Source organism: Myotis daubentonii, chromosome 7 (genome assembly GCF_963259705.1).
Source record: "Myotis daubentonii chromosome 7, mMyoDau2.1, whole genome shotgun sequence".
NCBI lineage: Eukaryota > Metazoa > Chordata > Mammalia > Chiroptera > Vespertilionidae > Myotis > Myotis daubentonii.
Window position 1 is genome coordinate 80,934,297 of NC_081846.1, and position 17,215 is coordinate 80,951,511.

At 38.8% G+C, this 17,215-nt stretch overlaps 1 protein-coding gene across 1 annotated transcript in view; it reads left to right on the top strand.

Annotated features, from left to right (window-relative positions):
- ACTR3 (actin related protein 3) overlaps positions 1–17,215 on the top strand; it is a 63,674-nt gene that overhangs the window by 43,499 nt on the left and 2,960 nt on the right. The window contains exons 6-10 of the mRNA XM_059704638.1: positions 1,655–1,762; positions 5,296–5,439; positions 7,551–7,724; positions 13,993–14,085; positions 14,289–14,414. Coding sequence (XP_059560621.1) covers positions 1,655–1,762; positions 5,296–5,439; positions 7,551–7,724; positions 13,993–14,085; positions 14,289–14,414 — 645 coding nt within the window. The remainder of the gene's footprint in view (positions 1–1,654; positions 1,763–5,295; positions 5,440–7,550; positions 7,725–13,992; positions 14,086–14,288; positions 14,415–17,215) is intronic.

Here is a 17,215-nt window from a genome sequence, read left to right on the forward strand (position 1 = left end):
GATGGGCCCTGCTCTGTGCGTGACAGGGTACAGAGTCCCAACCCCCCAATCGGCCCTACCCTGAGCTTGACTGAGGGTGGCATCGCAACCTCCCAATCCGCCCTGCTCTGTGCATGACAGGAGGGCGGCGCCCCAACTCCCCAATCGGCCCTGCTCTGAGCCCGACCAGGGGCTGCACCTAGGGATTGGGCCTGCCCTCTGCCACCCGGGAGCAGGCCTAAGCCAGCAGGTCGTTATCTCCTGAGGGGTCCCAGACTGGGAGAGGGCACAGGTCGGGCTGATGGACCCCCCTCCCCCCCCCCAGGGCACAAATTTTTGTGCACCGGGCCTCTAGTCTATAATAATAGTGTAATATACTAATTAGACTGGACACCTTCCAGACGTCATTCCAGATGTCCTTCCTGATGAAGCCGGGGCCTGAGGGAAGCAGCTCGGTCCCAGGTGCGGGAGGGAAGCGGGTGCCAGCAGCCAGGGGAAGGAAGACCTACTCGTGCACGAATTTTTGTGCATTGGGTCTCTAGAGTGTGTGTGTGTGTGTGTGTGTGTGTGTTCATTTATCCTTAGAACATTCATTGTGTTCTTTTTACAGTCTGTTTTGACTGATTTATTGCTAGGTGTATTTGACCACCTTCTCCTTTGTGCCTCTCTGTATCCTATATATGATAAATTCCTGCAATACTTTATTGTACTTAATTTGTATGTATATCTATATGGTACAGCTTCTGTCCCACCCCTCAGGATCAGAACTTACCTCTTATTTTTTAACCCTATAGTAAGTGTGATAACCTAGTATATCACAGATGCTTAATGAGTATATAAACTATTTTATAGTTCTGGTGGCACACAATGTTTGTAGTGTGATCCTGTGTTATAATTGGCGGTCAGCCTAGACATCTTTCTAGGTCCATTTTTCAGCTATTTATATTGCAAGTAGATTTTAAAAAGCCAGTTTTGTTCTGTTTTTAATTATTAGTCATATATCTTATTTGAGGCTTGGATTGTATGAAATACAGATTTTTAAAAATGAACTAACTGTGTTAATTTCTTAATTTGTAAACTCCTTTTTTAAAGAATTATACTTTATTGCCTATGCCACAATTTTTCACAGAAAAATGTTACCTCATCAACTTTGTTTTGTAATTATATCATAGTATTTGGAAGTGTGCAAGGGCTTTTCTGTGATAAGTTGTTACATATCCCTAGATGCATATTGCACTTAGAAAATTTGGAGATAATCTTATAAGAGTGATACTTGTATTGAATAATTCTGGTGATTGGTTGGTTGGTGGTGTGCTTCTCTTGCTTTGTTGTTTGTAACAGGCTATCCCATATAAACAGTTTAAGTCTTGACAATCTTATACTATACAATATCATGTTAGTCTTCCACATTTTTTTGGCTTTAGGAGAAAAAAGGCTCTCACTGAAATATGGAAAATTTATAAATATGTCCCTGAAAGCAAATATAAACTTGTAAGTTTGTCTTAATAAAATGTAGAATGTGAATAATTTGATTGCATAGTGTAAATTAATTTTGTATATTTTCTTTCCAGGCATACTACATTTAAAATTGAATAAAATACTCCAGTAAAATATATGTAATTTTAACTCTCTGTCTTTGTTTCTTTTTTGCCCGTCTTATTTCTTTTTATTCAAGGCCGTTCTTGCCTTAGCTGCATCCTGGACCTCAAGACAAGTAGGGGAACGGACATTGACTGGTACGGTAATAGACAGTGGAGATGGTGTCACACATGTCATTCCTGTGGTAAGAATATTTTAAAATTACTGAATAGGACATCAAATTACACATCTGGCAAGTTAAATTATATGAATTAATACCATTTTTTAAAACTTTAGGTATTACACTTAAAAAATTAGCTGTGATTTGGCCATTTGTTCAACTATAGTTGTATTTTGCTCAAATTATTGTTAAAATTTTATAAACAAATTCTAAAATATTTCTTTTGCTATAGGTTTGTACTACTATTAGGAAATAATTAGAAATTTTTTAGCAATAGTTTCTAACTTATAATTGGGAAATGATGAATTGGAGTATATGGAATGAGAAAATATATCTTTCTTTTCTTAAACTTGGAATTCTTTTCTCCAGTTTGATGTGTCTTTGTGTGGATTAGCCAGTTGATAGTCTCTCTCATCCTTAATTAACACATTTCAGACTGGTGTGTACATTAACAAAATGGCAGTTAGTTGTGAGCAATGACCATTAATGACTTTTAGGGAACTATTTTTTTTTTTTTTTAAATAAAAAGCTCAAGATATGATTGGGCTTCATGGTTTAAATTTAGTAAAGTATATTAAGAAAAATGCATCAGATTGGATTATTGTCTGAGATAGCATTTTTTTGCCAAGGCCTTTGTGCTTCTAATCTTACTGACAAATTAGTTTTTTTACTGTGCTTCATAGATTCAAAATGACAGCTCAGATTTATACTGATCATTATTTTCTTCTTTTCTGTTGAGTTAGTGGGTTATTTTTATAATTCTATTTTACTTCTTTATTGACCTATTAGCTATAGTATATTTTTTTGGTATTGTCATTTGCTTGTTTCTTTGTGGTGGTTGCTCCAGGGCTTATCGTAAGCAACTTTAACTTATCACAATCTAACTCCAAATAATATTCTAGATTTCATAACTTTTCTAGTCTGTATTGTCATTCATTTTACTTCTACATGTTATTTATTCAATAGTATATTATTAATTTGTTTCATTGTAAGTTGTATATTAGTTTTGCTAGGGCAGCCATAACAAAGTACCACAAACTGAGTGACTTAAACAATTAAAGGATTAATTTTTTCACAGATATGGAGGCTAAAATGTTTGAGGTCAAGATGTTGGCAGTGTTGACTTCCGAGGGCTCTCTTGTAGACCATATGTCTTCTCTGTGTCTGTGTTCCAGTCTCCTCCTCTTTTAAGAACAGTAGTCATATCAGATCAGGGCCCACTCTAATCATTTCATTTTAACTTAATTTTACCTCTTTAAATACCCTATCTCCAAAGGCAGGAACATTTTGACAGTATTGGGGATTAGCATGTTAACAGAATTTTGGGAGGGACAGGTCACAAGTCAGCCTATAATAAATAGTCATCTTTAAAAGAGATTTTGAAAAACACATACAATTCTTTTATATTTACCTACACACCATTTTCAGTGCTCTTTATTCCTTTGTGAAGGTCTAGATTTTCACCTAGCATCATTTCTTTCTGTCTGAATGTTGGTTTTTAATATTCTTATGGTCCTGATCCTCTGCCTATGAATTATTTCAACTTATGTACATACTTTAAAAGGTCTTTATTTTGCCTTCATTTTTGGCAGATAGTTTTACTTAATGTAGAATTTTAGGTTGGTAGTTTCCTTCCTTTCAGTATTTTAAAGATGTGGCTCTGCTGTTTTCTGACTTTGTTTTTGAAAGTATCTGCTACAATTTCAGGTTTGTTCCTTTGTAACGTTTCTGGCTGCTGTCAAGTGATCTTTTTACATATTCTAGGTTCAATAGATTTCAGCTATTTGATTGTGATGTATCTAAATGTGGTTTTCTTCATTTCTTCTTATTGAGCTGCTTGGACCTGTGGATTTGTAGTTTTTATGATATCTGAGAAGTTTTTGTCCATTATTTCTTCATATATCTTTTCTTTTCCTCCTTTACCTCCTGATCTTTAGAAACTCCAATTACATGTATATTAGACTGTTTAAAGTTGTCTCATAATTAACTGATACTCTATTTTTTTCTAACCTTTTTTTTCTGTACCCTTTTGGAGAGTTTCTATTTCTGTCTTCATCATGATTTTTATTCATTGTCTAATGTGCTGTAATTACATTTATTGTATTTTTAAGTTCAGGTGTTTTTGTTCTTAGAAGTTCTGTTTGGGTCTTTTTATAGCTTCTGTTTCTCATGTTTCAATTGATCTTCTTGATCAGGATCAGATGGAGTATATTAGCTGTTTTAATGTCCTTGTCTACTAATTCTATATCTTTGACATTTCTGCTTCTTTCTCTATTGATTTATTTTCTTCCTGATCAGGGGTTGTCTTTTCCTGGTTCCTTTCTTGCTTAATATTTTAAGATATTTTCTTGGGACACAGTTAAGTGACTAAGAATCAGTTTGATCCTTTAAGGGACTCCTTTAAAACATTATTAAGCATGTCCAGGCCTACTCTGTCCCCAGTGTTGGGGCAATATTCTTCTGAAGACTACTAGGTGCTCTGAGTTTGAGGTCTTTAAACTCTGGTGAGTGGGAACATAAACTATTCCCAGCTGTGTATGAGTTGGGTATCGTTCTTTCTGTCTGCTCCTTTCCAGAGGTTCTTTTTCTGGCCTTGATTTTTCTCACATGCACACGATGATTACTAGTCAGCTAAGATGATAATTCTCTTCAGATCTCCAGAGCTCGCTCTGTGCAGCTTCTCCCACTCTAGTAGTCTGACTTGCAGATTCTGTATGCTCAGCTTAATGAGACAACCAGACTCTGGGTTCTCCTTCCCATTATTGCTGCCTAAGAACTCTCCCTGGGCAGCAAGATGGAATGTTTCTCGCCTTGTTTGTTTTCCCTTCTCTTAGGGTCACTGCTCTACTCTGCCTGTTCTCTAATATCTGAAAACCAACTTCATATAATTTGTCCTGTTTTATTTTTAAGATGAAAGGATGAATTCAATCCCTACTCTATTGTCATGGGCACATGAGGACATCTCTGACATTTCATTTGTTAATGAAATTTAATTTTGCTACATTATTTTTTGTTCTTTTGACTTGGATCAATAAATTTATGAATTCTTCAGAACTTAATTATTTAGCATTATTATGGTACATGGTATGTCTGAAGCTTGTGAAATTGGTACCTAATTCATTGGGAAAAATGATAGCCAGCTTTTGAGTTAATGATCAAATTTCCTACAATGAAATCTAAATTTTTCATTGAAATTTTAGAAGATTTAAAAATCATCTCATCTGTAGTCTATTATCTAAAACATTACTACTTCTGAAAATCATTATTTCTAAGTTATTGAGTTATTTCAGTCTTGGTTATAAACTCTTATCAATGAGAGAATATTAAGTTGCTGGCCATTCATTCTTGTTACTGTACAGTATTAAAAATTCTACGATAAGTAACTATGAGGAATACAATTGAGAAATAAAGACTAGAAGAATTATCCTGGGATAAAGGAATACTTTAGATATGACTACACTAACCTGAGCTATGGGTCTTTAATAGCTAGTTATTTAGATTATATGAATTTTGAAAACATTGACAGTAAATTTGATACTCTTTTCCCCCCCCTCTAGGCTGAAGGTTATGTGATTGGCAGCTGTATTAAGCACATTCCCATTGCAGGACGAGATATAACATATTTTATTCAGCAATTGCTGAGAGACCGAGAAGTAGGAATCCCTCCAGAGCAATCCTTGGAAACTGCTAAAGCAGTAAAGGTAAAGAGTGATGAGGTGTAATTCAGTTAGAAATTAAAAATCAAATTTAAAATACTAACATGAAAAATTCTTAAGAACGGTACTTAAAAAAAACATGTGTTAGCCAGTTAAAAATTACTAATTACGTGTGTGTGTGTGTGTGTGTGTGTGTGTGTGTATGTTCTCTATCTTTTGTAAGGAAATTTTGGGGGATTATCATTCTTTTTTCCTCACATCGTAACATTTGAGAGGACTAACATACATTTTCATGATTATTTCCTTTTGTAAAATAAATGCGTTCACTTCATATTCCTCAAATCTCAATTTCTTCATTGAATTCCTTATTCGGAAAGTTTTCTGTTGCAAAATTATTTTGATTTAATTGATTGATTTTCGCATAGTTAGCTCAGGTGTTTATGGCAAATAGAAAAATGTGAAGGCTGTGTAAGTATTCTATTGTATGCTACATACGTCTTCATTATTTCAGTGTTTCATACAAACTATCAAAATACTGAGCATCATTTTTTACATTTATCATTTGTCAACATACCTACAAATTTTCAGTGGGCCTATCACATATGTTTTGAATATGTAAAAGGAAATCTAACCTGGCAAAAATAACTTCATTAATTTGCCTATCTTTATATGATTCTCTTTAAAGGTTAGGAATGAAAATATTTGCTACTTTATAGATAGTAAAGGGATTACTAAATGGCTGACAAACATCACTCTCTACAGTTGGTGACATTCTTAAATATGTAAACAATATGAACACTACTGTTTTAACAGTTTTGGGAAATCTGGAGTTTGAATTAAATCTATTCTAGAGACTACTGATGCTCATTCTGAAGGTCTTTTTTTTTTTTTAAGGATAATTTCTTTTTTTAAAATACATTTTTATTGATTTCAGAGATGAAGGGATGAGGGGGAGAGAGAGAAAAACATCATGATGAGAGAGAATCATTTTTTTGCTGCATACCCCCTACTGGAGATCGAGCCCACAACCCAGGCATGTGCCCTGACCAGGAATTAAGTAAACTGTGACCTCCTGGTTCATAAATCAATGCTCAACCATTGACCCACCCTGGCCGGGGAAAGATCATTACTATGTAATTACTATTTTCAAGGTTTGGAGAAAGAAGACCTAATATAACTTAACCAAATTGCCTTTTGTTTTCTAATATTCTTTCCCTTTATGTCCTTTGATTATCAATAATAATGTTTGTATCTATCTTGGGTAGAATAATTGATATGTAAAAATATATGAAATATGTATTTTTATTTAAAAAGAAATAATGAGGTTGGAAGTCAGACGTCCATAAATTACAAATAGAATATTATAACCCATAACATTTTGAATTGCATTTTAGATGATAGCTTTTTCCTGGGACATATAACCAAATATGCAACAATTCAGTTGTGCAGGTGATATAGTGAAAAAGAATAGTTTAGCCGAAACCGGTTTGGCTCAGTGGATAGAGCGTCGGCCTGTGGACTGAGAGGTCCTAGGTTCGATTCCGGTCAAGGGCATGTGCCTGGGTTGCGGGCACATCCCCAGTAGGAGATGTGCAGGAGGCGGCTGATCGATGTTTCTCTCTCATCGATGTTTCTAACTCTCTATCTCTCTCCCTTCCTCTCTGTAAAAAATCAATAAAAAATATATTAAAAAAAAAAAAGAGAATAGTTTATATTTTCAGCCTTTTTTCTTCTGCTTATTTACTTAGACTATAATCACTTTTGTTCCTGCTAAGGATCTACATTAATTTGTGTGGATTTATCAATTGTTAATAATTCTTTAGTTCTGTATATTTTATGCTTTGTCTTCTCTAGAATATAGAGTCCAATAATTACTAAAACAGTATAAAATGTTGGAAGACACTTTTGAATATTTTCATGAAATGACATTGAAATAGTAGAACTTGATTCTTTCATTTATAAATCAGTCTATTCATATATGAAGCCAGGAGGTGAACTCTTTATTTCTACTACATAAAATTTTCTTCAGCTTAATTTCCTAATTTTATGCTCTAAAGATGTTTTTGTTTCTGGTTTATTGAAAATATGCCCCTCCCCCCTTTTTGTACTTTTCCTAAAACAAGAGGAATAAATTGCTTGTTTCTTTGTTTTTCTAGGAGCGCTATAGTTATGTCTGCCCAGATTTAGTAAAAGAATTTAACAAGTATGACACAGATGGATCGAAGTGGATTAAACAGTATACTGGAATCAATGCTATCTCAAAGAAAGAATTTTCCATTGATGTTGGTTATGAGAGATTCTTGGGACCTGAAATCTTCTTTCATCCAGAGGTAATTTTTTTAGATGGAATTTTTTTATAATACTCAGCAAAAAATAACAATGAACTATAAGATTACTCAAGAGAGTTAATCTCAAGAACTTTTTTTTGTATACTAAAATGCTATAGTTAGTTAAATATATATACACTAGAGGCCCGGTGCACAAAAATTTGTGCACTCGGGGTTGGGAGAGGAGGTCCCTCAGCCTGGCCTGTGCCCTCTCACAGTCTGGGACCCATCAGGAGATAATGACCTGCTGGCTTAGGCCTGCTCCCGGGTGGCAGAGGGCAGGCCCAATCCCTAGGTGCAGCCCCTGGTCGGGCTCAGAGCAGGGCCAATTGGGGAGTTGGGGCACCGCCCCCTGTCATGCACAGAGCAGGGCGGATTGGGAGGTTGCGATGCCACCCTCAGTCATGCTCAGGGTAGGGCCGATTGGGGGGTTGGGGCACCGCCCCCTGTCACATTCAAGGCAGGGTCCATAGGGAGGTTGCAGCGCCACTCCTGTCATGCACAGAGCAGGGCCCATCAGGGGGGTTGGGGCTCTGTACCCTGTCACACACAGAGCAGAGCCGATCAGAGGGTTGGGGCTCCACACCCTGTCACACTGATCCCGGTGCTGGGAGGCCTCGCTGCTCTGCTGATCCCAGGGCCAGGATGCCTCTCGGCTCCCCTGATCCCTGGCCTGGAGGCCTCTCGGCTGCTGATAACCATGGCCTGTAGGCCTCTCAGCTCCGCTGATAACTGGGGCCTGGAGGCCTCTTGGCTCCGCTGATAACTGAGGCCTGGAGGCCTCTTGGCTCCGCTGATCTCTAGCCAGGAGGACTCTCGGCTGCTGATAACCTGGCTGGGAAGCCTCTCGGCTCTGCTGATCATGGGTCCGGGAGGCCTCTGGGCTCTGCTGATCACGGGCCTGGAGCGGGCCGGGAGGCCTCTTGGCTGATCACCGGGGCCGGGAGGCCTCTGGACTCCGCTGATCACCGGGGCTGGGAGGCCTCTCGGCTCCGCTGATCACCGGGGCTGGGAGGCCTCTCGACCCTGCTGATCACCTGGGCTGGGAGGCCTCTCGGCTCCGCTGATCACCTGGACTCCGCTGATCACCTGGGCTGGGAGGCCTCTCGACTCTGCTGATCACCTGGGCTGGGAGGCCTCTTGACCCTGCTGATCACCTGGGCTGGGAGGCCTCTCGGCTCCGCTGGTCACCGGGGCTGGGAGGCCTCTCAGCTCCGCTGATAACCTGGGCTGGGAGGCCTCTCGGCTCCGCTGATCGCGGGGCCTCCGACTCTGCTGATCACGGGCCTGGAGCGGGCCGGGAGGCCTCTTGGCTGATCACCGGGGCTGGGAGGCCTTTCGACTCCGCTGATCACCAGAGATGGGAGGCCTCTTGACCCCGCTGATCACCTGGGCTGGGAGGCCTCTCGGCTCCGCTGATCACCTGGGCTGGGAGGCCTCTCAGCTCCGCTGATCACCGGGGCTGGGAGGCCTCTCAGCTCCGCTGATAACCTGGGCTGGGAGGCCTCTCGGCTCCGCTGATCGCGGGGCCTCCGACTCCGCTGATCACGGGCCTGGAGCGGGCCGGGAGGCCTCTTGGCTGATCACCGGGGCTGGGAGGCCTCTCGACTCCGCTGATCACCAGGGCTGGGAGGCCTCTTGGCTCCACTGATCGCGGGGCCAGGAGGGGGCCGGGAGGCCTCTGGACTCCGCTGATCACCGGGGCTGGGAGGCCTCTCGGATCCACTGATCGTGGGGCCGGGAGGCCTCCGACTCTGCTGATCCCAGGCCCTGAGGCCTCTCTGCCCTGCTGCTTCAGGGCTGTTTGGCTTCGCTCTGCTTGGAGCCTGAGTATGCAAATTAACCGCCATCTTTTAGCTTCTATAATTGAAACATTGTATCTTTTGGAGTTGTTGCTTCAGAAGCTCAGAGCCCCGCAGCTGCGGGGATCCTTGACTTTCTCCATCGCTGGGGCAACCAAGCCTCCTATTCTCAGCTGCCTGGCTGCCGGCCGCCATCTTGGCTGACAGTTAATTTGCATATCTCACTGATTAGCCAATGAAAAAGGTATCGGTCGTACACCAATTACCATTTTTCTCTTTTATTAGTATAGGATTTTTAAAAGGCCTTTGTCAGAACAGGCTAAATAATTACTATTTTCATGTATTTAGAAGAATGAAATCTTTAATATGTGTGGCTTATGTGGGGTCATAGAAAGAGGGGAGTCCTTAAACTTTTTGATCATTTAAATAAAATATGTAAAATCACCATTATAAAAAAAAACAAGTAACTACACAAAATATTTAATTATTAGAAAAATAGTCTCTGTCTCTGAAATGTTAGTGACATACAGGCTATATTAAATTAATGAAAAATACATGCTTTTAATAATGAAAGGTTCTTAAAACTTATAAGAAACAACTTTATTAATAGGATTACTAAAGTTAAATGCCTACTCTTGCTTATTCTAGCAAATAATAAGTGGATGTAATTGTCATGCTCTCAGTTGAAGCTTTAAATATTCAAAAATTAATTTGTCTTGCTCTTACTGAGCTTGAAGAATAAGAGAGATGAATACCTAAATAGGTATAGTTGCTTTAATGGATGCATGCATCAGGTGAGGAAATGGAAGCAAAGAGCATCTAAGTTTGATTGGGAGAACCAGAGAAACTTTTTAGAGGAGATAACCGTTGAACTAAGACTGAAAGGATGAGTGGAGGTATGCTAGGGGAATATATTTCTGGCAGAGGAAATAAGCTGGGTAGAGGTCCTAAGATATAAGAGAGCTAGATAACAAAAGTATAAAGGAAGGGAGTAGTAGGAGATAGATCCAGATTGGTGTTTGTGAGGGACTAATATGCTTTGTAAAGGAGTTACTGGATTCTGTAGTCATGCAGAAAATTTCAGCATGGAAATGACACAGATTTATGTGTAGTATTAAAAATGTCACTCTGGTTGTACTGGGTTGGATAGATTGGAATAGAGGTGTGAATTGTGTTGGAAGCAGGCGAGTTTATTGCCGTTTTTCAGATGAAAGTTAAATGTCAGTAGGTCAATGAGAATGAGAAAGAAGGTGAGAGAGAACGAATAGAAGGTGAGTAAGCAACGTGACTTACTGATGCTTAGATGTGAGAGGAGTAAGAATATGAAGAATCTGTGATGATTCCCAGGTTTGTATCATCCTTAGATATTGTGAAAGTGAACGGGAAGAATAGGTGAGGTGGAAACATGACATGACTTTATTATGCGTCTTTAAAGGATTCCAAAATGAACACTTGGGTTCTAAGGATTTTGAACTGTAGTGTTTTTCAAGTGAGGATAAATGTGAAGTTATCAACACACACGGAACAAGGAAGAGAATGGTCAGGGAGAGGATGTGGAGTGGGAATAAGGGGAAGAGTGGGCCCCTAGTCAACACCAGCACTTTATAGACAGGCAGAGTAAGGAGCCTGCAAAGAATACTGAAGAATGCTGAAATGGAGCAGCTGAGCCAAAGGATTGTGGTGTTAACATTAAAAGAAGTGAGAATTTGAAGAAGTGAGGTTAAATAGTAGTGCCCATTGATACAGTATAGTAATAGAGGAAACTTGAGAAGCACTCATGGGTTTTTGCATCCAGATTATTGGTGTTCTGGGGGAACAATTTTAGGGGAATGGTGTGATAGAGGCAGCTTGTTGCCTTGGTGACAGGTGAAAGTTGGGAATTCATAGTGTGGACCTCCTGGGATTATGCCTTTTAAAAAGTTATCTTTAGTGGTGCTTTTAATAGAGAGAACAATATTAGATACTAGAGGCCGGGTACACGAAGTTGTACATCAGTGGGATCCCTGGGCCTGTGGGATTGGGCTGAAACCAGCTCTTTGACATCCCCCGAGGCGTCTGGATTGTGAGGAGGCACAGGCCAGGCCGAGGGACCCCACTGGTGAACGATCAGGGTCTGGGGAGGGATGTGGAAAGTTGGCCGGCCAGGGAGGGGCCGTGGGAGGGCTCCAGGGCGTGTCTGGTCAGTCTCGCTCAGTCCCGATCTGCCAGACCCCAGCAGCAAGCTAATCTACCAGTCGGAGCATCTGCCCCCTGGTGGTTAGTGCACATCACAGGGACTGATAGGTCGACTGTCTTCCCCCTGGTGGTCACTGCACATCATAGCAAGCAGTTGAGCAGCCTTAGCATATCATTAGCATACTAGAGGCACGATGCATGAAAATTTGTGCAAGAGTTGGCCTTCCTTCCCCTGGCTGCTGGCACCGGCTTCCCTCCGGCACCCAGGACCCAGGCTTCCCTCCTTTGGCTGCTGGCAGGCACCCAGGACCCGGGCTGCTTCCCTCCTCCAGTTCCCCGCGGGGACCAGGGACCCAGTCTGTTTCTCTTGGGCCGCCCTCAGGCACCTGGGACCCAGGCTGGCTTCCCTCCGGCCTGGGCTTCGTCAGGAAGGACGTCCGGCCTAATTAGCATATTACCCTTTTATTATTATAGATTATGCTTTGATTGGTTGAATGGACAACTGGACTCTTAGCATATTAGGGTTTTATTATATAGGATAGGATGTGTGTTCACTTTTTTTTTGAGAATAGACCTGTTTTATGTATATTAACTGGGTCACTTCCCAAGTGAATTTTAAGATTCTTCTGTAGTTTTAGATATTTCTGTCATAGTTCCTCTGTCATTTGAAGGATTCGCTGTTTTTTTGTTTTGATTAGATGAAGGGATGGGCATCTGAACTTGAACAATTGAAGATAAAATGTCCGAAAGAGTAAGGATATTTATTTTTGAACTGTTAAATTTATCACAAATACAAGAACTATTTTTAGGAGGAATGGGTTTAGTACTTTGCATTTTTTCTTTTTAAGGAAATTATAAATTTTTGACAAAACTATTTGGATTGTTGTGTTTCATTGGGTGTATTCTCTATAAGTTTTTCAGAGGAGAGGAAAAATATTCCTCCTCTGATAGCCACTTGAGGTAATATGAAGACCTTATCAGGGAGCATTTGGAAGCAAGATATCCTTTTGCTGAAAGTGAAAGAAAAGGCCTAAAAATATTTTTAATAGGGACCCTAGGTTGAGCCTTCTAGTGTTAAAGCATTGAATAACCAACAATTTGTTAATTTGTTTACTGTGAATTATTTTTTCCTTCATTTATTTACTAAATATTCATTGCTTGCTGCTTTACTTCATATTCTACTTGTCACCTGGGGTTCTACAGCACTAAAGTCCCTGAGCTTTTTCAAAAGATATATTCAAATCAGACTTAATTTCTTTCTAAATCAGATTTTTTGTGTGTGTGGATCCAGATTATGGGAAGATTTAAATGTTCTGTAAATTTTTCATTTCTGTATATTCTTGATTAAAAACTGTGAGAAGGGCACAGAGATATAGCTGTAAGGTGGCTCAGGAAGCAGTGTAGGAAACAAAGAGAGTCGAGTCAGTAAGGAGGAAAAGGGTTTAATCTGCGTCCCAGGGCGACCCAGGAACCCCAAAGGCAGGGCCAGTGGATTCGTGTCAACAGGGAAAGGGGGGTTTCTTTTTATACAGGTGTTTAATGAGGGGCAGGGGTATGAGCTGAGGAAGTTCCCGCGGGGGGGGGGGGGGGGCCTGCACGGTATTGAGGAAAGTGTCAGTATCTGTGTGGGGGTCGTTGTGGATTCCAGGGAGGAGCTGGTATCTGTGTGGCCATCTGTTTTGGCACGCTGACCTGTTAGGAATTCCAGGGAGGGTCCATTATCTCCTCGCACATCTGCATGCATCTGATCCTGGGGGCTCCCTCCGACCTAACAGTAGCACAGGAATGAATGACCCTATTCCTGCATTTTACTTGCTCATGGTATAGCAGATAAACTATCTTAAAGGCAGGGAAAGTATTATCTCATGTGTGTGTATTACTGTTTTAGTTAAATACTGAAGAGTATGGTTAACAAAGATCAGTATAGAGAATTTGCAAGTTCTGTATTAACAAATTGATAACATTTTTTAAAATGAATATAATAGCACATATTTTCTGTCATATTGTTAATATTTTCTGTCCGGGTTTTGAGAATTAAATATCTTAAACTGTTGACAGGTTCTCAGATTGTAGAGGTTATTTGGGGTAGTAGGTACATTTGTATTATAACTTTTCAGATTGTTTTTTTTAAAACAGACTGGTTAGGAAGGTAGAGTTGAGATGGAAAGTCATTTGATAGTTTAAATCATTGTGGTTAAAAATAATAACATTTTTAAAACTTCATTTTTAATTGTGACATTTAAGTCAGTAGTGATTTAATCTCTATTATATATCCAACTTTACTTACTTTTCAGTTTGCTAATCCAGACTTTACTCAACCTATCTCAGAAGTTGTAGATGAAGTAATTCAGAATTGTCCTATTGATGTTAGACGTCCTCTCTACAAGGTCAGTATTTACAGCTAAATTGTTATTCAAGGTCATACTTTTAAAAGCATCTTTATTTTCTTTCCATTGTTGAATATTACATTTAAAACACCTCTCTTCAAAGGATATAATTGGATTTTATGATATCTTTAGTTTTTTTTTTTTTATTCTTTTAAAATAAAGGTCATGCTTGCTTACTTATTTATTTTTCTCCACTGATATAGAATATTGTCCTCTCTGGAGGGTCAACCATGTTCAGGGACTTCGGACGTCGCTTGCAAAGAGATTTGAAAAGAACTGTGGATGCCAGGCTGAAATTAAGTGAGGAATTGAGTGGCGGTAGATTGAAGGTTGGTTTTTTTCTATAATTGGGGAGGTTGAGGGTGCCTTGATTATTATAATGGGGATGGGAAATGTCTGCCAACTTTTGCTTTTATTTAGGAAAATAAGAGGAACTGTTGGATATTCTAATGGAGAATGGTTAATATTAAACATTCATATCTATATTCTTTTTTTTTTTAATATATTTTATTTATTTTTTACAGAGAGGAAGGGAGAGAGATAGAGAGCTAGAAACATCGATGAGAGAGAAACATCGATCAGCTGCCTCCTGCACATCTCCCACCAGGGATGTGCCCGCAGCCCAAGTACATGCCTTTGACCGGAATCGAACCCGGGATCTTTCAGTCCGCAGGCCGACGCTCTATCCACTGAGCCAAACCTGTCTCGGCAATATATCTATATTCTTGATCATTTGATTCCTCTAGGATATTGTCTACGTTTTTGGAAAATATTCTTGTAGCTTTGAAAGAGATTTATGTTTCATCCTTGTTAAATGTAGAACATTGACACAAAACGTAACAGAGAGGATATGTTGCTAAATAAAACACATGTTATTCAACTGGAAAATTACCAAGAGTGAGGGATACTACAATCAGTCAAAATTATTTACAGTAAAATACAACACTGTAGAGTTTGCTGCCTTTTGAGAAATTACATGACAGCTGACTGTTTTCAGCCCCTAAAGTTTGATTATTTTAAACCTACCCCCTTGAAGTTCTGTTAAAAAGTATGTTTAAGAGTTCAATGATTTTCAACCTTTTTCATTTCATGGCACACATAAACTAATTACTATAATTTTGCGGCCCCCCCCAAAAAAATATTTTTTGCTGATCTGACCAAAAAATTGATATAGTTTTGATTCATTCATACCTGATGGCTGTTGTGTTGATTGTTGTCATTTTTTTTATTTGACAATCTAAGGGAAAAGAGATCAGCGGATTCATTATAGCTACCTGAAGTGAGAAAATAAATGCTGTTTTTCAGTATTTCAATAAAGTAAAATTGTTTAACATATTTCTAAGTTTCTGGTACATTTCTAATTAAGAAAGGAGGGAACTTCCCCGTCCCCCCCAACCCCTCCGGGTTTTGCTGATCAGTGCTGTACTGACATCTAGTGATACTGGGAAAACTTGATAGAGGATTCTCCCTCTTTCCCCTTTATTTTGTCAATAGTCATTTTATAGGTCTTCCTAAATCTTTATATATCTGTATCTAAACCTGGCATTATTTCTTTTTAATCTGTAATTTTTAATGACAATCAAATAGCTTTTTTAGACCAAAAAAAGAAAAATAATAATAAGCCGCATCTTTTTATGACTTGTAAGTTTGAAAACATTTTTTTTTGAAATAATTTCATATTTCATATTTACCAGAAACGTTGCAAAACCTAGTAGGAATTCCTATATATTGTTCACCTAGATACCCCAAATATTAGTATTTTATATTTTCTTTATGTATACATATATTCACACACACACAAATATATACATATTCCTATACATACAAAAATCATTTTTTTCTGAATTGTTTTGGAATGAGTTGCATATATGGTGGCCTATTACTTCTAATAGTTTAAAGTGTGTTTCCCCAAAACAGGATATCACAATTTTAAAATCAGGAAATTCATCTTGAATACAATATGTTATCTAGTTATAGATCTGATTCAAATTTCATCAGTTCTATTATTATTGTTCTTTTTATAGCAAAAGGAAAAAAATGCATATTTTTTCTGGTCTAGGATACAGTCCAGGATTACATGTTTGAATTAGTTACCATGTCACTTCAGTCTGGAATAATTACTTAGTCTTTTTTAACCATTAATGTTTTTAAAGAGTAGAGGTCATTTGTTTTGCAATGGTTCTCATTTTGGGGTTGTCAGATGTCTCTTCATGATTAGGTTCAGATTATGCACTTTTGGTAGTAATACCACAGAAGTGATGTTGTGTCCTTTCAGTGCATTTATCTCTGGACAGATGATATGATTTGTCCCGTATGTTAATTTAGATCATTTGGTTAAAGGTGTGTCTTTCAGGTTTTTCTACTATAAGATGATTATTATTATTATTTTTTACATGTAATGCGAATCATATGGGAAGATACTTTCAGACTCTGTAACTATCCTGATACTCATCAAACTTTAACCACTAGTATTAACACCCTTATTTCTTTCCTAAGATAGTTATTACTGTGGTAATTGCCAAGTGGTATTTTGCAAATCCTTTTTATGTTTTTTAGTCTCATTTTACTTATGGAAGAGTTTTTCATTCATTCACTCATTCATTCATATCTGTAGAAACTGATTTCTCATGTTATTCCATAGCTATATCATTAATATAATTGTGATTTAATATCGACATTAATATTATTAATGTCATTACTTTTGATGTTCAGATTTTCTCAGATCTGCCATTGGGAGCCATTCGAAGTAGCTTTTCTGATATGGTCCCAGTATTTTTCAAGCACTTTCTTACTTTTCTGGCACAACAAGATATTCCAGGCTCATCCTTTATATTTTCTTCTCCAATCCAGGAATCAGCCCTTTTCTCCCCAAGTCACCCTTGTTCATTTTAGTGGAAAATGCTATTAGGAAATCAAGTTTTGGACATTAAGTATATTCATTGCTACTGGGTGTCACTGTTTCTAAGCCTTCTTGGCAGTTGGAGCTAGTCTAGTGTGTGTGTGTGTGTGTGTGTGTGTGTGTGTGTGTGTGTGTGTGTTTGTGAACATCTACATCTAGTTCTCTATGTAAATTAAAAGCTGAATTCATGCTGATACTGTCAGTTCCAGAATACCAGAGGTTCACTCTAGC